This window comes from Bombus pascuorum, chromosome 2 (assembly GCF_905332965.1).
Source record: "Bombus pascuorum chromosome 2, iyBomPasc1.1, whole genome shotgun sequence".
Taxonomy (NCBI): domain Eukaryota; kingdom Metazoa; phylum Arthropoda; class Insecta; order Hymenoptera; family Apidae; genus Bombus; species Bombus pascuorum.
Genome location: NC_083489.1, coordinates 18,866,388 through 18,887,016, shown reverse-complemented (window position 1 = coordinate 18,887,016; position 20,629 = coordinate 18,866,388). Strand labels below are relative to the sequence as shown.

The 20,629-nt window shown below is 36.3% G+C and overlaps 1 protein-coding gene and 1 long non-coding RNA gene across 12 annotated transcripts in view; one reads left to right on the top strand and one right to left on the bottom strand.

Moving 5' to 3' along the window:
- The window catches only part of LOC132916851 (doublesex- and mab-3-related transcription factor A2), a 32,845-nt gene that overhangs the window by 4,562 nt on the left and 7,654 nt on the right, over positions 1-20,629 (bottom strand). For all 7 annotated transcript variants that reach the window (XM_060977234.1, XM_060977232.1, XM_060977230.1 and 4 more), the window contains one exon: positions 221-343. In XM_060977234.1, coding sequence (XP_060833217.1) covers positions 221-343 — 123 coding nt within the window. The remainder of the gene's footprint in view (positions 1-220; positions 344-20,629) is intronic.
- Positions 1,128-5,338, top strand: LOC132916853 (uncharacterized). Of its 5 annotated transcripts, none has more exons than XR_009660213.1 (4): positions 1,130-1,722; positions 2,243-2,581; positions 2,656-2,836; positions 3,208-5,338. It is a non-coding gene; the product is annotated as an uncharacterized LOC132916853 (long non-coding RNA). The 5 variants fall into 5 exon arrangements; XR_009660212.1 differs by having other exon boundaries at positions 2,652-2,836; XR_009660215.1 differs by having other exon boundaries at positions 1,132-1,722; positions 2,243-2,836; positions 3,208-3,547; positions 4,353-5,338.

Below are 20,629 nucleotides of genomic sequence, written 5' to 3'. Positions count from 1 at the left end.
ATGTCATAGTGTCCTAATATATGTATAGATACCTACATCACTTAGCTAAGGATGAAATTTCCACTAGACGAAGACACTCTCTTACAAATTCAATTACAATTAACAAAACTAGTCTACAATTTTTACTCCAATTTATTTCATGTAATAATTCAAATTTACAATTCCAACCTCAATCGTTAGTTACGAATCGATCGAAATTCGAGATTTCAGAGAGCCTTACCCAATGAACGGTCAGCAAGAAGTTCTCCACCAGAGTCGGAGTCACGGTCGTCTTCGTTACCGGTGTCGCTCGTGGAGAGCATTGTTCCCGTAGTGCTCTCAGAGATTCTCGACCTCTTTGTGCCTGGAACAAAACAGGGCGTATCGTTCGTTTGCGAAATAATAAAAAAAAAAGAAAGAAAGAAAGAAAAGAAAAGAAAAGAAAAACCGCGCATTAATACGCACAATACCTATGAAATTCTCCAGCGAGCAAACACTTTACATTGTTCTACGACGCACGCCGAATTGACTCTTACAGATCCTTGACACCCTTGAAAAAACGTTGTGCATCTTTTATTGTGAGCCCCGCGCGTATTTACCACCCGCTGATATTCGCGTCGAACCGTTTCGTCCAATCACGTAACGGAGAACGTGTAACGATTTATCGTTATATAGATATATATGTATGTATGTACAAAGATGAAAATATTTGAATATTTTCTATACAAATTTTTTATCGATATATTACGTCTCTTATATAGAATATTTTGGAATCATATTAGAACATAATATTTATTGTAAATATGTATATATGTATCTGTTGCCAAACTAAATCTTGCTCAAACATAATTCGGACCTAACCAAAACCCATTCTAAACACATCTCAGTTCCAATGTAAAAATAACAAAAAGCGTAATACAAAGAAAATATATTATAAAACTATTGTATATTGTATGTATTATAAAACGTATTATAAATGTATTATGAGTGTATTATTACGTTTTATAAATATATTGCAAATGTGTGAAAAATTAATGTAAATTACCAAAAATGCCATGTAAACTACTCAATTACGATAACATATACCACGATACCACACTCTTCAGTCTCCTAAACTACGTACATAATACGATCTGAAGAGTGTCGTTATAACGTGCGGAGATGTATGCACGTGCACGGCTATTAAGTCGCCATCAGTGCCTGAAAGAATTCAGCAGGGGTGCGTTGCTCGTCGAAGAAAGTCTACTGCGGCTGACCGCTCGTTAAAAAGTTTAACCGGCCACTTATTAGCGAGACAGAGAGGGGACGAGTGCTGGAACTTGGGGGGGGGGGGAAGAGAAGTAATACATATATAGGGCGAGGAAATGTAGCTTCCAGCCTAACGTTTCGTTCTTACGATCTCTCCCTTTTTCTCTTCTACTTCCCTCGTTGCTGTTCCACGGGTTAATTCTTGACGCGCACGCTTTCGATAACAAGGTTGTTTCAAGTGGCACTCCCGAGCTTGCTCTGGGGTCTGCTTGCCCCGAGCAACTATATCGAGTGTTCCGCTGTTTAACTTAATTGCCGCTAGCTGCTACTTCGCAATTGCTCTCTTTTCATACAGAGAGCAGATTCGTCGCTTAGTTAGTTAGTGTGCAAAGTGGAATTTGATTGCGTGTTTTTTTTCAGTGCCTTTGAATGCCTAGAGACTGTGATTGGATCATGTTATAGATTCTGACTTGAATTGTATGAGATTCCCTTTTGGTATCTAAAACGAATTTTTGGTGAAATCGTTATCATGACACGTTCTGATCCTGTATCCATCTTTCATATTTTATTTAAAATTTACTAAATTCGGCGTAGCTTCTGTAGTAGATTCGGAATAGATTGTGGTTAGATTTGGACAAGATTCAGTATAAGGATAATTGTATGCACAAAACTGTTCAGATATGTATATTTGTAAACAGAATGTACTGCTATGTGCGTTTTCAAATTCGTTCCAAATTTTATCTAAACATATAATCAGGGTAACCTTTCTCAATGTAGCAGGTACTAATGAGTAAAGTTAAGATAAGTCCAATGTCAAAGTGTCTGTCACTTTATAATGACAGATTATTCACATCACGTATCTTCTAAAAAAATATACTAAAGTCATATAAATCAAAATCAATCATCCTATAAGATCAAAATCATATAAATCAATCATAAAAATGAAAACCTAACCCCAACCTAACCTCAATTTTTAATCCTATCAGTTATAAAAATTCAAACTGTGCTTTTTTAGGTTATGTAAGGGAATTAAGTAACAGTTTGGCAATTGCAATCTTTTCCAATGGAGAAAAAGGAGAGAAAGTGAGATCACAGGCCGTCTATCCCGAGAATCTCTCCCGACGGAAGTTACTGTGGAATCCGTCGGTGGTAATTCGAGGTGAACGAAACTGAAGTGGGCTCGAATTACTGGGGAACTATTAATGAAACAGGGATTAAAAGAAAGAAGCTGGCCAACGCAATGGGGAGAACAGATGGGTTCGTCGAGCGTTCGTGAATGGAAAGAATCGCTGCTTTTTCGCTATTCACGCGGTGTAGTTGTCTGTGACGATGGTTTTAAAGGTTCCTGATCGCGGTACGATGTTCCTCGGTAAAGGTACACTTGTGAGAAATTTGTCTGAGGGTAACTGCATGCTTTTTTCAAGGTAGCCGCCTTTGATTCGGATATTTGAGATGATACTTATTTAAAATGGACATAATACTAATATCAAAAAGAATATCAAAGGAACGTTTAACAAATTCGTTAATATTATTAAGAATATTAAAGAAGAACTTATTCAACATTTGCGTAATATTGATAAATATTTTTTCAATATTATAGAAACTATACGTAAGTTCAAAATTAAATTTAGATACCATTAACTAATTGATTAATATATAATTTCCCCTTCTTCCTAGGTTAAATTTTCCGTACAATGTCATTTTTCATATTGTTAAATTATTAATAATAATAATTTCACTTTTAAGAAAGCACATAATGCTAAGTACTTTGATAATCTTACATTATGTTCTTATAATAAATACGTTACATTTTGTACTATCATACTTCTGCATACTTTATATTTTTCTATCCCTTTTACCACAAACAAATTTACATAATTTTATTTTATTGTAAGATTTAGAAATTGATTATACCAAAGCACCTCAAATTTGTTAAAAGTTCTCGAAATATCTACGAACTTCCTTATTTATTTTTCCAAGGTATAAAAAGGAATTCAAAGAGAAAGGGAGGAGAATGTTGGGAAAGTCTGTCGAAGGTCGTCAATAATAGTTTCCAATACTTGCCCAGCATTTTGCGGTAACGAGACCCGTAACGACCGTCGTGCAAGAAATAAACGAGTCGGATTATAGTTTTCCGTTTCGCTTAAACTCAATCGTTCCTGCAGAAATACAAGTTTCGAGCGGTTCGATAACGACGGATCGAAGAAATTTTTAAAGAGCCAAGATTGACCGCGTTGAAGTCACCGCGAGTCTCTCCAATCCTCTTCAACTAGACGTCTGTACACTGTACTGTACACGTGTACAAGCAAATTGAAGTACGGTAGAACGTTCGACGATAATTTGCTCCAATAAATTTGAAATAACGCGTTTGATATGTTATATATCTGAAATGAATATAAGAGTATCTGAATTTGCTATTGATTTACTATTGCTATTTTATTATATTAGCAAATTTTATATATAATATATTATATTATATTATGTAAAAATTTTAGTCTTTTCTTTAAACATTCATGTAGAATTATATACTTTTAATGCATATAATTTACCGTCTTTTTGTAGAATTGTTTTCTTGGTATTAATCTATCTGAAATGCTAACTTCATGATGGAGTGCTAACGACGAATGAATTTACGTATAAATAAAGGAAAATTGAAAAGAAGACTAAAACTTTTACATACGTTTAATAATAAAAATGATCAATTTACGAATTATAAAATTATTGCTACTTTATTATATTTGCCAGGATGTATCAGAGATTACGTATAGAACAATTTCTGTTTATTTTATAAATAATTGCAAATAGACAGATAAAGTTTCCTTTAGATGATTCGGCTCTTCAGTCGAATAATTAATCGTTGCATGATGGGATGTTTATATCGAAAGGTGAAACGAAAAGGAGTTTAATTAGTTAATGATTTCCAAAGTACTGTATTACTACAGAAAAATTCCTTAATATATAATCGTTCCTTATAAGTATTTCTAATTCTTCCTATTGTACAAATGACTTACCAAGTATCTGGTATTTTCATCCTTTATATCTACTATGTTATTAGAATTATATTATATAGTACATTTTTGTCAGTAGAATAAAAATTCACGATTAATTGTTGTTTTTCATTTCAGCACTCTAATGGAAAATATCATTTGGTGGCAGTCTAATAATACAATGACAAATAAGTCGCGCTTCTGAACAAATGAAAAGCGGAAGAACCGACCAATAATTCACGGGGTGGTATCGATCGAGCACGTGACTCTCCGGCTCGAATTCCAACGCTGTTGAAAATGATATTAATGACGATCGACGCCGTCAGGGGAAAGGAATGCAATATCGCTGCCGCTGGTGTTAATGTAGCCGCTGGCTGCGACCAATAGAAAATTCCACGCTGAAGAAGCTTTTACCCGCGTGGTATCATGAACACACCATTGTCGTCGGAAGGATTACCAGACAGTTATTAAAATATCATTCTTCCACGGTGACCCCACTGCCTCCAACAGGGAAATCCACCCTCACGCGCTAGACGTCATGGGGGCGACTTTACGTTGGCTGTCTTTCTGCCTCCTTTTCAACGTAGCTGGCGTAACAATATGCGTGTTTCACGTGTCCTTGAAACCAAGGGAGGTCTCCGATGATCGCGTGGGTGTATTCGCAAGTCACGTTTCACAAGGAGTAAAAGGAAAGGGTCGTTTATAATGCGAGTAATTGAAAGTTAGTCCATCCTTATTCCAATAGCAACTTTATAGTAGCTACAGAAAATACCTATTCGTGTAGCATTGTATCTATTATAGCATTTATACGTTGTAATTACTAGGCCGTGGATTTTTAAGCAAACATGTATTTTTATGGAGATAATTAGAGATATAAAACCTAGAATACATAGAGATTTGTTACGAGATGCGTAAATTTTATAATGACTATTGTACATCAGATATTTTTTATATTCATATTCATTGGCTGGATTTATAAATTCTTCATATACGTATAAAAATCCGCAGTCTGGTAATTAATTAGGTTCCATTAATTAGGTCCAATGTTTCATTGGAAAATAAAGGTATGTACAAATACACTTTGTGGCTACTGTATATTAGTCATATAGAGAAATTGAATACAAGGACAACATAAATCATATTTTATTTAACCATCCAATTTCTGTAACGTTTAAGGAACGAACAAAGGATAGCGGTAATATCTGTCGTAGAATCAGATTACAAATTTGGAAGTTGCTTCCTCTACATTCCAACGATTCGCCACCATAATGGACGGATCATCCAGGTATCCACTGTGTCCACTAAAACCTTACTAGCGATTTTAATCTGCAGGCATAGGGGAAGGTGCGAAAACGGAGACAATATCGCGATAGGTCACGCCCAGAAACACGACGACAACGCTAATCCAAATAGAAAAGAAGGGAAGGAGGATAAAGAAGAAAAAATGAAAAAAGAGAAAGGAGAAAAGGGAACAGTATCGTGAGCCGAAATCTCTTCAAATTTCATTCGACATTCCCGTATCAATGGTCGTCTTGTATTTCGAGAAGGGTGAATGCAATTTATTGTAATCTCTTCTGTTGTCGAACGCACACGAGCGAGAAATGTCTAACTTCTTCGTTGTATCGCCATCGCCAAGGTGTAACGTATCACCGGTGTGCTTTGTGGGACGAGCACTGAGGAAGTTAATAAAACTCGTTTCGACGTCGACAAACTCGCGGCACGACCCCTCCAAAAGATTTATTACGAGTTTGGGCATGAATGGAATATCTACCATGTTCGAGATTGCGAATATGTAAGGAGGATGGTTCATGAGAGTAGAAAATGGCGAACACGTATCTTATTTCATGGTGGATTCCGTTTAATAAATTGAGCTTTTATTAAGTTAGATTTTATTAATGGAAATGTAAAAAGGTTCATGTGTCGTTGCAGATCTAATTTAACTCTTAGTCACATCTGGTGGATCTCGAAAGTTCCCAGCTTGGTCCGTTATTCTTCGTTATATTCATGAACGATCTGTTTGACATGCTCAACAAGATTATGCTACTTCTATGTAAATGCGGATGATCTTAAATTTTGTATCAATTTAAATTAAGTTCAATTACTCCGATGCACAAGATATGCAAGACGATCTTAATGAACTAGCCAATAGGTGCACGCGTCATAAATTATATTTAAACTTATCCAAGTGCCATATGATGAAAATATCACGCAAAAGGTATAAAATTATGTTTCTACGCAAAGTAGTCGACAAGAAACGACTGTATCGAAAAAGATTGGCTGGTATCGTCTTTGTCGTCTTTGTCGACCCGGCCTAAGCGAAATTTATAGGGATGTTTCGTGTCCTCCACAGTTGCCCTGCAGCCTGTGTCCTATTACTCCTATTCTCTATTATGCAGCGGCGCCGTAGGCCGGAAGCTCCCGATATCTATATGCCATTCTAAATTATTCGGCATTGTCCTCGCATGATTCCATTGTCCGCGTCTGTCTCCACCGTACGGTGATACGCCGCGGTCCCGGGTTTAGGGCGTAGACCTACAACAACGCGAATCGTGTGCTCACACGATCCAGCCCGCTGTGTGTATCTGCTTCGAGAGCGCGTCTTGTCATCGGTCAAGAGTGTCTACGGACTTGTACGCTATAGGGATGTCTAATTAATCGCGGACGTACTGCTATCTAAGAATGTACCTACGTGCACATGTGTCTCTCTATACAACGCATCGTCTATATTCGTGTACAACATTTCTCGTAATTATGTGCCATACTTCTAAATTTCTCAACTGTGAAATTTGGAAAAGAGAGAAGACGACTGTTGCGAAAGAAAATGTGTACGGAAGGAATTTCAGGAAAAGTTGTCATGTACCATAAAAGTTAAAATATCAGACCGATACTGGTATAATGGAATTATATATAATGGTATAATGGATCGATAATGGAATAACGAAGCTGTAATCTTCTCCTGTGCGTAGTAGAAATTAAAATTGCCAGTAAGAGTGCCCTCAGACTATCCATATATATTGTTAATACCTCAAGCTTCTAACTAGAAGGATCAATATATATCGTCAATACGATATCGTTAATATTTATCGAGCAACTGCATTTTCATTGAGATCTTGAAATATTGACGATATTATCGATTGCTGATGGTACTCTAAGTGTCCGTACGCTTGGGCTAATTTTGAGAACCACTGAAAGAATTTTTGTGAATTCTCACTATTGCGAAGAACATTTCTCGAGTACTGTTTAGGTATGCGACTTTGGGAAGAACTTAGAGTATGAATCGCTACGATATGGGGTCAAAAATGTAAACAAGAGAAAATTTACAAATATTCGCACGAACGATCTTCTTCGCTACGATCATGCTTCGTTTATAATCGTTGCCACGGTATACATAACAAAGCTGCGAGTGATGTCTTCTCTTTTCGTATTGCGACATGTCAGAATCATCACGACTTTGCTGCGTGACGATCGGTGTCGTTTCATGGACTACGGAACGTTTACCGAGTCGATGAAAATTCAGAAAATAGTGTTTAAATATTGTTGAAAAAGATTACACGTATGAAGTCCCGGACCAATGAGTAAAGACTAAGACCGGACCGATAGTTCATTATAATTAAACTGCCGGTGTGTATACATTTATGAGAAATTAAAAAATGCAAAAATACATGCTATGCCTAGAATATGTAACAATATACATGTACCTAGAATACTGTCTTGTTATACTACTGATGTACGATGTAACTGGAAGTCATCCTTAACACTAGAACTACCAATTTTACCATTTTGTATTAAAATTCCTACTTCGTGTTATATTTTTTTCCACAATGATGTAATGACTTTCGCAGCGATAACTGAAAGAATAATATAATGAACTTTATTTTATTCAAACTGAAAATAATTTTGTATCAAGGTTACTTATACCAATACCAGTCAAAGTGTAAAAGGGTCCTGCAACCTATTTCCTCCAACCAGTTTCCTCGTTTCGTACAACTTGCCACAAGTTTTTACAATTTTTACTTATATCAGTTATCAGGAAAATTCCTGATCGATCGCTAGATACTAACACTAGAAATACCATGCCAGTCAAAACGACTGGTTCTACAATTTTATAAATATGTCAACCGTCGTTTAGGGATCATAATCCCAGCTGAATTAATACAACAAAAATGTACTACATAACATGGAATTGTTTCTGTAAGAAAGTAATAAATCAATAAGTATAAAAATATTCTATTATAACGTATTTTTTAAAGAGCAGTCATTGTGACTTGTTGCGGTAGAAATAGCCTCGTGTTAACTATCGGTAGTTCTGGTTCTTTAAAAAATACGTAATAATAGAATATTTTTTATATTTATTGGTTTATTACTTTGTTACAAAAGCAATTCCATGATATGTAGTATATTTTTGGTATTGTTAATCCAGCTAGGACCATGATTCCTAAACGAGGGTTGACATATTTATAAAATTGTAGAACCAGTCGTTTGGACTGGCGTGGTATTTCTAGTGTTAGCATCTGGCGATCGATCAGGAATTTTCCTGATAACTGATATCGTCATATCGAATGATACGCAGTAAAAATTTTAAAAACGTGTGGGGAGTTGTACGAAACGAGGAAACTGGTTAATTGGGCTTCGATAAACAGGTTGCAGAATCCTTTTACACTTTGACTGGTATTTGTATAAGTAGCCTTGATAGAAAATTATTCTCAGTTTGAATACATAAAAAACAAAATAAAATTCATTATGTTATTCTTTTAGTTATCGCTGCGAAAGTCATTACATCATTGCGGAAAAAATATAACACGAAGTAGGAATTTTAATATAAAATTGTAAAACCAGTCGATTTGACCGGTGTGGTAGTTCTAGTGTTAAGTTACAAGGAAAGAGGATTACGAATTACGAATAATAAACAAAGATAAAATACTCTCGTTATAATATTTAGGGTTCTTTTCCTTCTTTCTATTTTTTTTTCTTTTTTTTTTTTTGTTTTTTAGTTACATTCATAAGAATACGAATCTGCATAAACATGCGTAGTCAAATTATAATATTACTTCTAACGAGTGGTTTCTGACGATCGTTCAAAATTGTAAATGTTAACAGTATCCATTTACAAAGCTGGGATATTAATTTTCAACAAAAGCGATTCTGAGAAACAAAAGATATCACGATATTTCAACGAGAATTTAATTTATCCAACAGAAACGAGTTTAGTATGTCTATTCAACCATATTCAACCCTTACTATGATATTTCGATGCCGTTTGCACCTCGAAATAGCCATTTTTCCTGAAAAATTCACGATGCAGCGCGAAGAAAGGGTAAACGGAACGAAAAAGAGAGGAAAAACGATGACACATCGTTATTGTCTATTGCCAGCGAGTGGGAAAAGGGGTTGCACGTTCGAATCGACGCAATAAATAACCCTTCGAGGCGTTACAGTTATCACGAACAGTGTTGGTCGATGCCATATAACTGCACACCGCGGACTTCGCAGCCTTTGGCCCCTGTGAACACCCCCGGGTAATTCGAGGGTCGTAGGAAGCATCCACTATGAATTATCATTTCCTATTGTTCGGAAGATCGTAAAGTAACCGGCTGTTCGCGACTTCGGGGACCACCGAGCTTTGTCCTTTCTCTGTGTTCTCTTTCAGCGAGTTACACCGCGAGATAATATGGCAGATTTGAAGATTCAAGTTTTGAACCAACTTCAAGAAGATAAGAAGTTTAATCCTTGCTCTCATCTCAGCAAACAAAATGGCTTTCAAGATTTTAAGAATCATAAAATCGAAAAGAGAATTGCGTATTAACGATTCCTTTGTATTGTACTTTCTTTGAATTTAAGATAGTCGAATTTGCTGATAGAAAGACACTATCGGGTTAGAAATCATTCGGACAATTTGGAGACATTGAACGAAATTTCTCAACTAACAACGGGAACATTAAAACCAAATATCTGAAAATAAAATGCCCATTGAAACATAATTTTCATGTCGATGGCAATAGGATGCCCATACATCTCTAATGTGAAAGTTTATTTTTATACATAATCTAATTTACCCTGTTTTTTCTAATCATTTACGATCTACTTCGTCCAATTCTTCTGTTCTTCTTAGGTTTCGCGTTTGTATTCCTGCCAAGATTCGTTTACCAAAATTTGGAACACCGAACGTATACCGAACCAAGATACATACATCGAAGACTAAAATTAAATACAGTAGAGCGTCAATTATATTATCGGAACCTCAATTATCTGAATCATCAATTATGCGAATCAGTATTTGATCGTGAAATGAATTCATGTTTCATCGTCGCTATGGCCATCAGTTCTTGTAACTGAACAGATTGCTTTAAAAAATAGACTTTCTTGACATTAATGTATGTAATTATTATGTATTGTATTCTTATTCGTGTGAAAAGCTATATCTAGATAAGTATGTAATAAATGTATATCGTATATCGTTATTTCAAAGCATTTATTAAAAAATGAATTAATATTTTGCGTAGTACACAACAAATTTCAAATTGCAGCAGTAATACTCCTCTGTATTCAATAAGTAATTTTAGGATTAATTTCTACGGCTATCAGCTGGGTAATTCGATTTTCCGAACCACCTCAGTCTCAAGTGATTCGGATAATTGACGCTTTATTATATTTAAAAACAGGATATCCATCGAAATATAATTCTCATTCCAATTCCCACATGTTCCCAATGCGAACCTAACCTAATTCACCTCCTTTCCGCTTTTTTCTAATCGATTGCAATATACTCCTTCTAAGTGTCCTTTTCTTCTTATTCTTTACGTTTCTACTCCTCCCAAGATCTTTCTCCAAGATTTAAAATACTAATCGAAAATTGACCTTAAATACGTATATCGAATACTAAAAATATCTAAAGACAGAATATCCATAGAAATATAATTTTCATTAAAATTCCTACACATGTTATGCGAACCTAACCTAATTCAACACTTTTTCTTTTTTTTTCTGTACAATTACAATCTACTCCTTCCAAGTTATATATATACTAAATACTAAACCCAATATCTCAACCAAAATACACATATGTACATCGAACATGAAAACCAAATACCTAAAAACAGGACATCCATCGAAATATGATTGTCATTCCGACGTGAACCTAGCCCCATCACCAATACGAACCTAGCCCCATCACCAACGCGAACCTAACCTAATTCAGGCCTTTTCCTCTTTTTCCCAGCATACACTACTCTCTCTAACCCCCCTCTACTTCATCCTCCACCTTTTCTTCTTTTTCTTCTTCTTCGTCTCATCCACCCTCTTTATCTCGGGCCGCTTTCCTCACGCTCTCAATACTTGCCTTTCTTCAGCTCGGCCCTCGAACCGCGCCGATTTCCCCGCGTTGATTTTTGTCGCGGCGAGACCACGGATCGCCGGGCCTCTGCTATTTTCCGGGCGTATCGATACGTAATAATGAGAAGTCCTTTTCACGTTCGTCGCTCGTTCTTCCGGCGCGTGCACGATGCACGCTGCACCGCACCCGATTTACTTCGCCATCCACTGGCTGCCTCGGTAACTGCAATGTATTACGAAGCTCTCGCCGACCAAACTTCTTTTTTTCAACGCGACTCCCCGTCGCATCCGATTAATTAATCTCACGGCGATCGGCCCAGGAATGTTTTCACCCGCTTTTTAACCATCCACACGTCCCCACCTCTTTTCTACTCTGGTTTTTATTCGTCGATAAGAAAGAAGGAACGAGAGCTGTATTTTACTACATCCAGCTGCTGCTGGATCTGATTCTCTGATGCCTGGTCTTCATCGCGTTTGGTATGAATGAGCGTTCCCCGACTAGATTTTACGTGGAATGTGATTGAACCATATAACTGAGTGTTTGAGGTTTGCTGATGTTTTTTTATAGTTTCAAGTGATAGCGTTGTTTGATGCTGATGGCGGTTTACGATGACGTTTGACTTAGTGTTTTATAAGTACTTCAAATTTTGGAAAAGAAATCTTGGAAGGAATACAGACGTAAGAAGAATAAGAAGAAAAGGCGAACTGGGGGAATATTGGGTTGGCAACTAAGTGCTTATCACTTAATGACAAAATCCGCAAGCACTTAGTTGCCAACCCAATAGATTCTAATTAGTTAGAAAAGAGATAACAAAGAGCTAAATTAAACCAGGTTCTTCTATATGATTTGATACGAAAATTATGTTTATGAATTATTGATATATATTAATTTTTATATATAAATAATAGATACTGCGTCTTTGAATATCTGTTTCTAGTGCTCGATGTATTTTAATTTTAACACCACTTTCTATATATTTCAGCCTTTTGCATATAAAACCAGAGAGAAGAAACACGAAAAGCAAACTACTTCACTAAAGAACAAAGCAAAAGACAAAAGCTAAAATGGAAAGAAAGACAAACTAACAGGAAGAATCAACAGTACACTAGGGTCATCCGATGCACGTAAGAACTACATAACATAAGACGAAGGAAAAGAAGGGAAAGTCACGATACATAACATCTTGGTATATGGCAGAGAGCCGAGTTAAGCGACACAGCGAGCAACAGCCCGATCAGTCATTAAATCGTCGCGATTCCCCTTTTGTTTCCACGTTGGGACGTGTGGGCGTCGGGGTTTATCCGTCCGTGTGTTTTCGTGTTTCGCCGGCGAAAGGGGTGCAAAAACCGGGTGCTCCGCACCCAAAGTTAGAAAGGGATGCCTATACACGTTCCACCCCCTCCTGGTCCCTTTTTCATTCTCAATTCGATGGCTATAGGGGTGGTTAAAGAGCCTCGCGACAAGCCACCAAGCGAAAAAATAACGGAGACATAACTAGATAGAATGAGAGAGAATGATCGTGAATATAAGCGGTGAGGGGCGGAGAGACACAAAAAAAGAAGAAAGAAAGAAAGAATAGGGTGGGGGTGGTGGTAAGGGTGAACCGGTGGAGAGCGATCGGGCGTAACGTTTTTAATTGTTTCGCGCCCAGCCGCCTTTTGTTTCGGCGTTTATGCCTCGTAAACGGTTGCTGAACGCCAACAGGGCCACGGGGGAGGCCACGCTTCCACCTCTGATTCTCTTCTTTTTCACCTCCTCGTACTCCTTCTTCCACCCTTCCAACCCGATTTCCGCCATCTCACGCTTTCCCTCCACAAACCCTCCACCGTGGAAAACTCTGATTTATCCTAAGCTTTTACATGCATATAGTGGCTACACTAAGTATCGACGCATCATTGTACTTATTATTGCATTTAATCAATTAATCAGGTTCAAGTACGTTCAATTTTATACATAGGTATATATATATATATATATATAGAGAGAGAGAGAGAGAATCCGGTCGTATAATACGTAAAAAGCGGGCACGACGTAACTCTTTATGGAAAAACAAGAAAATAATATAAAATAAAATTTGTTCATCCTCGGCTTAGTCTTTGATAAAATGCGAAAAAATCGAGTTTATAAATTTGTCAAGTATACTTGAACTTAGCTAATTACCGGCTGGATTTAACCAGTTTACTGTACAGTTTACGTTCGACGTGCATACATATCAATGCAAAACTTTATTTCAATGCGGTCGACATGTATACTCGTTGTGTGAAATAAAAAATTACCATTTACTATGAAAGCTGTAAATTTTAGTAGAAAGTGATATAAATGACATTTAGTGGTATGTTTCCTTTACGCTTCCAGTGAACCCAGTATGTGTTTTATAAAAAAAAGTTTGATTATTTTGTTTTGTGTACTTCACTGCGTATATCGGGTATCTTCTAAATTGTTTCGCCTACTTTACTGCGTCCATCGGGAAGTCTTGGAAGCGGTATTTTTTTTTTTTTTTTTAATCGTTTATTTTGCCAAGATTTGTTTTCTTTGATACATTTTTTGAAATTCACAATAAACAATGAATTTGAGTAAAGTGTGTTAGGCAAAAGTACCGATACGCGACGGTACGACGTAGCCATGCTATATTATGTGTCATGGTTTTCCGGTTTTTGTGTTTATTTTTGGTTTTTGAATTTAAGCCGCAGGGGAGCAGAGCTTTTGTGTATTCTTGTTTATGTTGTATTTTTGTCCTGAAACTTGGCCGCAAAACAGGACTCTTCGATGGTTTACTTTTGTGCGCTGTGGGATTTTTTGGTAGGGTGGCGGGATGAGCGGGAAGGGGAGGAGGGATGTTAAATTGGATTATTTACAATGTTTACAGTATTTACAAGGTTACAGTATTTACATATTTACAGTATTTACACATAGGTTACACGGTGGCAGAGTTGGTTTTTGTCGAATTGGTGGTTTTCACTCATATTTTATTATGGGTTTGGTATCCATCAATATTTTTCTGTTTTTTCTGTGTTTGTCTTTAGTGTCTTTTAGGGGGAGGGCCATGTTGTACCTCCATCTAATGTCTGCGGTCTGTCTGTTTAAGTTTTCCTCGTAGAGTATTGTCTTTATCCCTATTTTTCTTTTTATGTGGAAAATTATCGGGGTATTATTTTAGTCTTGGAGGTAATTTTTTTTCTTGGAGCGGTATATTCCTTCTAAAATGACTCGTTTTGGAATGGAGTTTCGCGTATTACACGAAAGTCAATCTGGATACATTTGGAATGTCTGTATATACATTGGAAAAGATACAAATTATGGTCAAAATTATCCTAAATATAAGACCACAATTCGCATCGTTCTGGAACTCTGCCGTAACCTATTACACCAGGCGTTTAGGGTATATGCGGATAGCTGGTACACCAGCATAGAACTCACGAAAAAGCTATGTATCTTTAAGACAGACATTGTTGGTACTTTGCGACAAAAGAGACTTGATGTTCCTCGAGATGCAAAAACATCTTCGCTAAAAAAGGGTGGGTGTATTGCAAGATATAAGAACAATATAATGCTATTGATGTGGCGAGATAAAAGAGACGTACTGCTTCTTAGTGAAATTTATAACGCTAATATGATGGAAACAGAGAAACGCGGCGTTGGAGTGAGGAAACCGGAAGTAGTGGTTGATTACGATGTGAAAGTGAGCGGCGTGGACAGAAGCGATGGAATAATTACATCTTATACACTTACAAGAAAAATACAAGAAAATGGACGAGGAAGTATTATAAGAAAATATTTCTCCACCTCATAAACGTTATGTGTTTGAACTCCTACGTATTATATTAAAAAGATAACAGAAAATTATTTTGATTAAAATTTTTGCTCGTATTGTGTTGAGCAAATTGTCGAAGAATGTGCAATTCAGCAAGCACAAGCTTTGAATATTGGTTGACCAACTACAGCTGCAAAACCTACACGTCTCATCGGAAAATATGTTTCCATCTTTATACCAGCTACAATATCAAAAGCAAATTCATCACGAAGATGTGAAGTTCTGTTCAAAAAATGGAATCCGTAAGAATCAGAGTGAAATCACGTGTTTGACCTGGGAAATGCCACTTTTTGTGGAATTTTGCTTTGTGAAATACTACACTGAAATCAACTGAATTTCTTCAATTTTGTTTCTTTAATTTTTCTTATTTATAAATTTTATTTTCTGGCAATTTTTAAGTTTTGTAATAACAATATCTTTTCCAACAATGAATTGTTAATTTTTATCGAATAAAAATGTAATTCTTCCTCGTTTTGCATTACTTTTTTCGTGAAATCTATCATGGGAGCATTTATTTAAAATCGCTTGATTTTACCTGCGCACTCCGTCAGAGATTTCTGAAACGAAACTCCGCAATTAACAGGTTAAATAAACAATCAATAGGACGTTATTCGAAATGCGAAAATAAGTAAAGAATGTAAGATAAAATTTGTCCGTTTAATGCGTCATTTTCAAGAAAATAGAGTTTGAACATGTTTAATTAAGAATCGGCATAGTACATGCATACGATAAATTTTCCAATTTAATTTTCTTGGAAACAAAGCGACTTATGAGAAAATGTTATTCTACATTTTCGACTTATTTTCGCACGTAAAATCACCTCCTGTCGATTATTTAACCCAGAATTAGTTACGTTCGAGTATACTTGTATTTTATTAAATTTTTAAATACCGACTTAAATATTTTCAAATTCGATTTTCTCGAAACCTAAGCCGAGTATGAAAAAATGTTACTCTATATTTTTTTCTTGCTTTTCCACAAGAAATTACGTCGCGCGTGCTTTTACATTTTATTCGGCTGGATCTTGTATATTTTTATATAATAATAGACTTAGCTTTATAAACCTTGTATGTGTGAAATCAACTGTGAAGAAGATAGAAGTACGTGTGAGTTTCAGAATATATTGCCAAAATAAAACCAAGTCCATTTTCGGGCTGTGAAGCCGAAATTTAATAAAGCAACAAGTACATTCAATTTTGCATCACTTAGTAGCGATCTCATATGGCTACAAAAATTTTGTATCATGGAAATGAAACTTCTGAAAAGGTAGCTTAAAAATGCTTCGTTCGAAAGTAAGGACACGTGCAAATACTTTTTGTAACCACTATATTTTAAGTAACCATTACTATTCTTATGTACCCAATGTCTAATGAATTTTTGAAAGCGCACAGAAAACAGAATCATAACAATCGCGTTAGTAATATTACTTAAATAATTGCATCAACGCAACGTGAGGCACCTCTAATGAAAGAATACGTATCTCAATAGCAACGAATGGATTAATTACGTACAAAATCTCGTACAAAGTATGTAAAATACATCGAAGCAATGCTAAAAGTTAAATCTCTATATTACAACCATTATTAATTGTTATTATTATAATATTCACCGTACCCAATTAATACAGTTAAATACGCAGTTCAACGAAAGAAAACAGCCGATCTACAACTAAAAAAGGAACAATCCGAGTCTCTAATATCTTCCACAGCGTCTTAATTTCACGTGACTGCTATTAATTGTTATTATTGTCTATATTAAATAATTGAACAAGGAACAGATTAAAAAAAGAACGCTTGGTCCCCATCGTATAATATCCTTCACAGCGCTGTAATTTCAGGTGGTCCAAGATCCACCTCAATTTCTCTCTGAAAACCTTATTCGATGAAAAGATCGTGATAAGCGATACCTTTGGACGTAATTAAAAAGAGCGCGGCTCGCGTAACTGTTCTTCGGCGGGAGTGCAGATGTAACAAAAGGAAGAAGAAGCCCTTTCGACGATAGAGCACACGTTTGATTAACCACCGCCGCTTTCTTTCTTCCTTCTTCGTCGTTCAACAGAGAAAAATATTGTGGAAGGATGGTGGTCGGTGAAGACTTCCGAATAACATTTTTAAATTGGAAAAGCAATCCAGAGACTGGTGCAGTGAGAGGAAACCATCGAGGATGAATATAAAACACTTTGATTCCATTTCCATGGCTACTACCCTCTCACCTCTTTCTCTCGGCAAGTGAATATTCTTCTGGTCGACGAATCGTTCGCGGAGAAATGGAACCTGTGATGCAAAGATCAAGGATTTGGCGAGTTCGTGATACGTTTGGTTCGTTACTCGAACACGAATATCCGACGTTGATTCGTGGGTTATGGACGATGATAATCCGACAAACCTATTATCGATGCATGTTTCTTTCGACGTAAGAAGCATCTATATATGACACAAATATTAAATATATATTTCGTATGCTATACTTTAGCCGGCAGTATATTAACATAGGACGTAGTAACTTCGCAATGGTATTTTGTATCATTGCATTTTGATGAGAATACAGTTTTTATAGGATGTACAAAGACTGTTACGTTACTGTATGCGTGAACGTACCTGAATACTATTAATAATATAATCTCTATTCTGCAGCTGGCTGATTGTATATCCGCCTAATTTCTACTTGACGTTTAAACTACGCTATATCTGCTTAATTCCCACTTTATATCTAGACTGTATATCTACCTAATATTTACTTCATATTCTTGTGTATATTTCAGTCGTAATTTTTCAACATATAGTTGTGTTAATGGCTATAACATTTATGTTCTAAAATATGTAATTATCCTCAACTTTTACTCTTCATTACATTTCATTAGCAATATACATAATTCTTCTGCAATATCTCTCTTCAGTACCTTGGAAATACTACAACTTATATCATATATATTATAACTATTACTTCATTTACGTATTCTTAATAATGTTACATTAATACAACTTTTTACACGTTATAACGCCGCTCCTAGTCCTTAATAAATTAACAAACCACTACACTGTAATATACTATAACATACAAAGGTTATAACGAATCATATAGCGTGACGAATCATGTACAGAAACGAGGATTTCCAGGAAAGTTCATGATCGAGAGCATGGATCCGTGGATCACTGTCTAACATTGGTATACGTCTGATAAAAAGAGGGACGACTGGCAGGAGTTTTGTTCAAACACACTCGGGGAAACGTGCTTCCACGGCGGCGTTGCACGTGTACGTGCATTCGTAGGACCGGCTACACCTATGCAAATAGGTAGGAATAGTCCGTGACCGGGCTCTTCTGTTCCGCGAAGCCGTGCTGACTCTTTGCAAACAATGTTACCAGGCACGTCGCCGGAACGTAAGTAGCCGGCCCCCATCGTGGATTTCATCTCCTTCGTTCTATCGGCGATAAGCCTTCGTAATTATTCGTGCCACGTTCGCCATTCTTTCTACGAGTGGACAAACTCGTTGCTAGGACTCCGTACAAATTGCAAATACCTGAGACTTGTGGTATACTATGACCCTTAAGAGACCTCGTGTTGTTAGAAATAACGGACTGCATAGAGGTTATTGTAGGCGGAAATGATGCAGCCAAATCATCAAACAAAACGTTAAGTAGGATTTGTAATTTATTAATTTGCGATTAATATATTTCAACTTTGTCTTGCAATAAAATTATTCATCGTATTAGATAGTTCTTGCTATCTAATCCCATCAATGTTGATCTCTAAAGATAGTAATTTATAAAATTTGTGACTTGTACAATTTCATATTATTTCAACAATATTAATATTATTAATCATGTTATTAATGAAATGAATGGTTCGTGATCTTCCCCTAACAGATATATTTTTCCTTATAGATTCTTCCCAACCAACAATCAACAGTAATATCAAGAAACCATAACTATCTCCCATCTGTAATAAAAGATATTTCTCAACTGACGTTATCAACCACCAGCGACACAGCCATCGTCCAATCTACCATCCCTGCGCATCACAATCTCAAACATTGTCTTTGGCAACAGATGCTGCCGTCGCGTCGCTTTGACCAGCCAACGATGACAGGGAAAACTGGAAAAAGTTTCCTCGACGTCGCCACAGAAGATCCCTTTAAACAGACTCTGTTGAACGCGATATCATCGTACTGCACTGGTAGAAATCGCAGGAAGAAGAAGCGAGGCAGAGCTTAAGCACTGGAGGGTTAGAGAAGATCGGTGCCGAGGGCGAACGTTGCACGGTCGAGTGAAATAATTTCCTGGTGTCCTCCGCAGCCACGAAAGAGGAAGAACGGAAGCGAACTGGTCTTTCACAAAGTTTCTTGGACACTCGAAGAAGCTTCTACTGTGAGAAACTGGCTGGATAATGGTCCCCGGGGTTAGACGAAGGAGAGACCAAGTGATCCTTCGGGGGATAAAGGGTGTACCGCGCGCGTACACACAAAAGGAACGTTCTTCCATTTCGCGTGTGTACGACTCGGTACAAAGCGTATCCTACCTAACATTCGAGGACTCCTCCCTGGAAAGACTAAATCTACGTCGCATCCTCCTTTTACGAATAATCGTCTCTCCGTGTAAGTATATTATCCCGTTTTAATGATATACATATAGTACTTACATACGAATATGTAAGTCGAGTTATGAATATGCAGAACAAATTTGATAAAATCATTGGAGAAACGCACACTACCGATTATGAATATGGATACTTTCTGAGTAGTGCGGAGTAAATATTTTTCATTGCTTTTAGTTCTTAGTTACTTTATTGTAAATTTTTGAATTTATTTATATTATAGGTATCCTACAATGGGAAAGACTAAATAAAGTAAAATTGGTTAAAGCTTCTCGATAATGTGTACCTATGGCCGGCAGTGTATGTGTAGCATAAGTAATAGTATATTGATGGAATTATTTCAATATTTTCGTATCTCTTGCAAAAGATGATGTATTAAAATTTATGTTACTGCTCATTCACTTACTGGTCTCACAGAATATGATGATTAGACTGCGGATGTTTTTGTTTGAACTAAGTGTAATGTTACACATAACAAATGCAATATTTTTAATATTTTACATACTTTTGCATGTGCATTTCATATATTTTAATTTCTCATACATACATATAACATCGACAGTTTCCATACGATTAACTTAACTGTTATTATAAATTATTATAAATATACATTAATTTATAATTAGTATATTTAGTCTCAAAGTCAAATTATAGTCAATCAGAGGTTTATATCGATACAAG